At 37.5% G+C, this 2707-nt stretch overlaps 1 protein-coding gene across 1 annotated transcript; it reads right to left on the reverse strand.

Moving 5' to 3' along the window:
• Positions 1 to 2069: 2069 nt before the first annotated feature.
• Positions 2070 to 2402, reverse strand: LOC107020853 (uncharacterized mitochondrial protein AtMg00860-like). Its single transcript, XM_015221375.1, has one exon. It carries the CDS (start codon positions 2400 to 2402, stop codon positions 2070 to 2072), a length of 333 nt encoding a protein of 110 aa, XP_015076861.1.
• Between the last annotated feature and the right edge of the window lie 305 nt (positions 2403 to 2707).

Here is a 2707-nt window from a genome sequence, read left to right on the forward strand (position 1 = left end):
ACCCTATACTATCACTATTTTATAGGCGCAGGTCAGAGAGAAGATTGAAGACTCATTGAAGCGGTTTGGATCAGTGATCTCCAGACTTTACTAGGTCCTCTTGAGTTCGAGGATATTACACCTATTATTATAGCTTAGTACTTTAGACATAGCTAGTGGATGTTGTCCCTAGGTTTCTTTTCAGACTTCTATTCAAAGCTTTGTATTAAGTTCGTTTGTCAAACTATTAATATAAATTGATTTCTTCATTGATTTGGTTAATCGATTGTACATGGTTGTTTAGTTTGACCACATTAGAATATTATTCTATATAGTAATCATATGAAGTCTATGTATACTTCACTATGTTTTAAAAGTTTTAAATTCTCCGCAAATTTTAACTATATGATTGTCATGAAAGCTAAGAAGAGGCTTGTCTACAACCTCGAAGAGGTTAACGACGCCGGTTGTATTCGGATTCCACAATCCGGGTGTGACACTTGGTCTTCAATGGAGGGTCTTTGGAATATAGAGAGTAAGTAGAGAGAAGCGGGAGTGAATTGGGTTTGGGAAATAATGAATTTTTGAGTTAGTTTAATGAAGTCTAACTCTTTTATAGTCCTAAAAAACATAATAACCACTATTTAACCCTTAATTAATTAATTAACTAATTAACCAATTATCCCACACATACCGATATTGGACAGCGAAGTCCAACCCCAAATGATGACTCCCCGTCAAAGGGGCGTCAATCCAACCACGGACCGTCCTAGTCATCTGTAGTTTGGATCAGAGACCTGATTTTTGAGATATTTTATAAAATGTCTAGGCATTAAACAACGGTCCCAATCACCGGTTCATTGACCCACCGGCGGCTCGTCATTTGGTTCTTCAATAGACATTGTCAAATGACAGCATTTAGGGTCAAATGTAAGGGTCATCTTCAAGGACCCTTAGGGTGGTCGGTGGGGAGTCGTACAGAGATGTTTAGACCTTAAACACGCTCTAACATATATTTTTTAAACCTTTTCACCAAATTTGACTTAATTTCGACTCTTAAAACCCCTTGAAACACACCAAGGCACACTATCTCAATTTCACTAGTCTTCGGACGTCTTGGTCATTTCTTGACGTTTTGATTCTAACACTTCCTAATTCGATTGAATAAATTAATTTAGGCTTATAAAAACTCTTTTAAGGCTTAGTTCATCAATTAAGGCTCTATACTAAGTCATGGAACTTCTGTAGTATTACATTTATGTTCAGCTTTGACTTGTTGACAATTAGGACATTTGGCCACAAACTCTGCTATATCCTTCTTCAAACCATTCCACCAATAGACCTCTTATGGATCACGATACATCTTGGTGGATCCTGGATGAATGGAATATAGGGAACCATCAGACTCTTCCATAATTTATCTCCTTAAGTCATCCACATTCGAAACACACAATCTACCTTAGAACCTAAACACAAAGCTTACTAAGTATTGATTCGTTCAACTCCATCAATAAAGGATCAAGATGTTTCTTTGAATTCACCTCAACCACTAAAGATGAATCGGGGTTATGATGAACCATGAAACCCCCTTGTGGAGAGTCTTCTAATCGGACACCCAACTAGGAAAATCTATGCACATCTTTCACTAAATCTTTCTTATCATCTTCAACACGAGCTACACTACCCATATACATTCAACTCAACGCATCCGCAACCACATTGGCTTTTCTGGGGTTGTATAATGAACTCATATCATAGTTCTTTAAAAGTTCTAACCATTTTTTTTTGGAGATTTAACTCCTTTTGAGAGAACACATATTGAAGACTCTTATGGTCAGTGAACACATCCATGTGCACCCTATACTGATAGTGTCTCCATATTTTCAGAGCAAATACTACGGGGGCCAATTCAAGATCATGAGTTGGATAGTTCTTCTCATGCACCTTGAGTTTTCTGAAGGAATATGCTCTCACCTTATCATGTCACATGAGGTCACAATCAAAACTTACTCGAGAAGCATCACAATTCACCACAAACCCTTCGATACCCTTTGGTAAGGTCAAAAACGGCACGGAGGTAAGTTTATCTTTCAATTCTTGAAACCTCTTTCACAAGCTTCCGACCACTCAGACTTAACTTTCTTTTGGGTTAAGGTTGTTAAACGATAAGCGGTAGATGAAGAACCTTCGACAAATCTCCCATTATACTCGGCTAAACCCAAGAAACTTCGAATCTCGGTTGGATTCAAAGGTCTAGGCCAATTCTTAACCACCTTCGTTATCTTCAGATCGACCTCTATGCCCTCACTTGAAACAATGTGATCAAGAAAAGAAACCGCTCTCAACCAAAATTCACGCTTACTATATTTAGCAACGAGTTGATGTTCCTTGCGGACTTGCAATGCTATCCTCAAATGACCCATGTGTTCATCCTCACTTTCAAAATATACCAAGATATCATCAATAAAGACAATTACAAATGAATCAAGATAATTCAGGAACACACTATTCATAAGGTCCATAAAAGTCGTCCGGGCATTAGCTAGACCAAAGACATGACTAGGAACTCATAATGACCGTACCTAGTTTGGAAATACATTTTATGAATGTCAACACCTCTAACCCTAAATTGGTGATAAACCAACTTCAAATTGTTTTTTGAAAAGTAATTCGCACCAGAGAGTTAGTCAAATAAATCATCAATACTTGGAAGAGGATATTTATTCTT

This window comes from Solanum pennellii, chromosome 1, assembly GCF_001406875.1.
Source record: "Solanum pennellii chromosome 1, SPENNV200".
Taxonomy (NCBI): domain Eukaryota; kingdom Viridiplantae; phylum Streptophyta; class Magnoliopsida; order Solanales; family Solanaceae; genus Solanum; species Solanum pennellii.

Bases quoted from the DNA above. Each gene is read 5' to 3' on its own strand.
- LOC107020853 (XM_015221375.1), bottom strand. From the start codon at position 2,402: ATGGGTCATTTGAGGATAGCATTGCAAGTCCGCAAGGAACATCAACTC.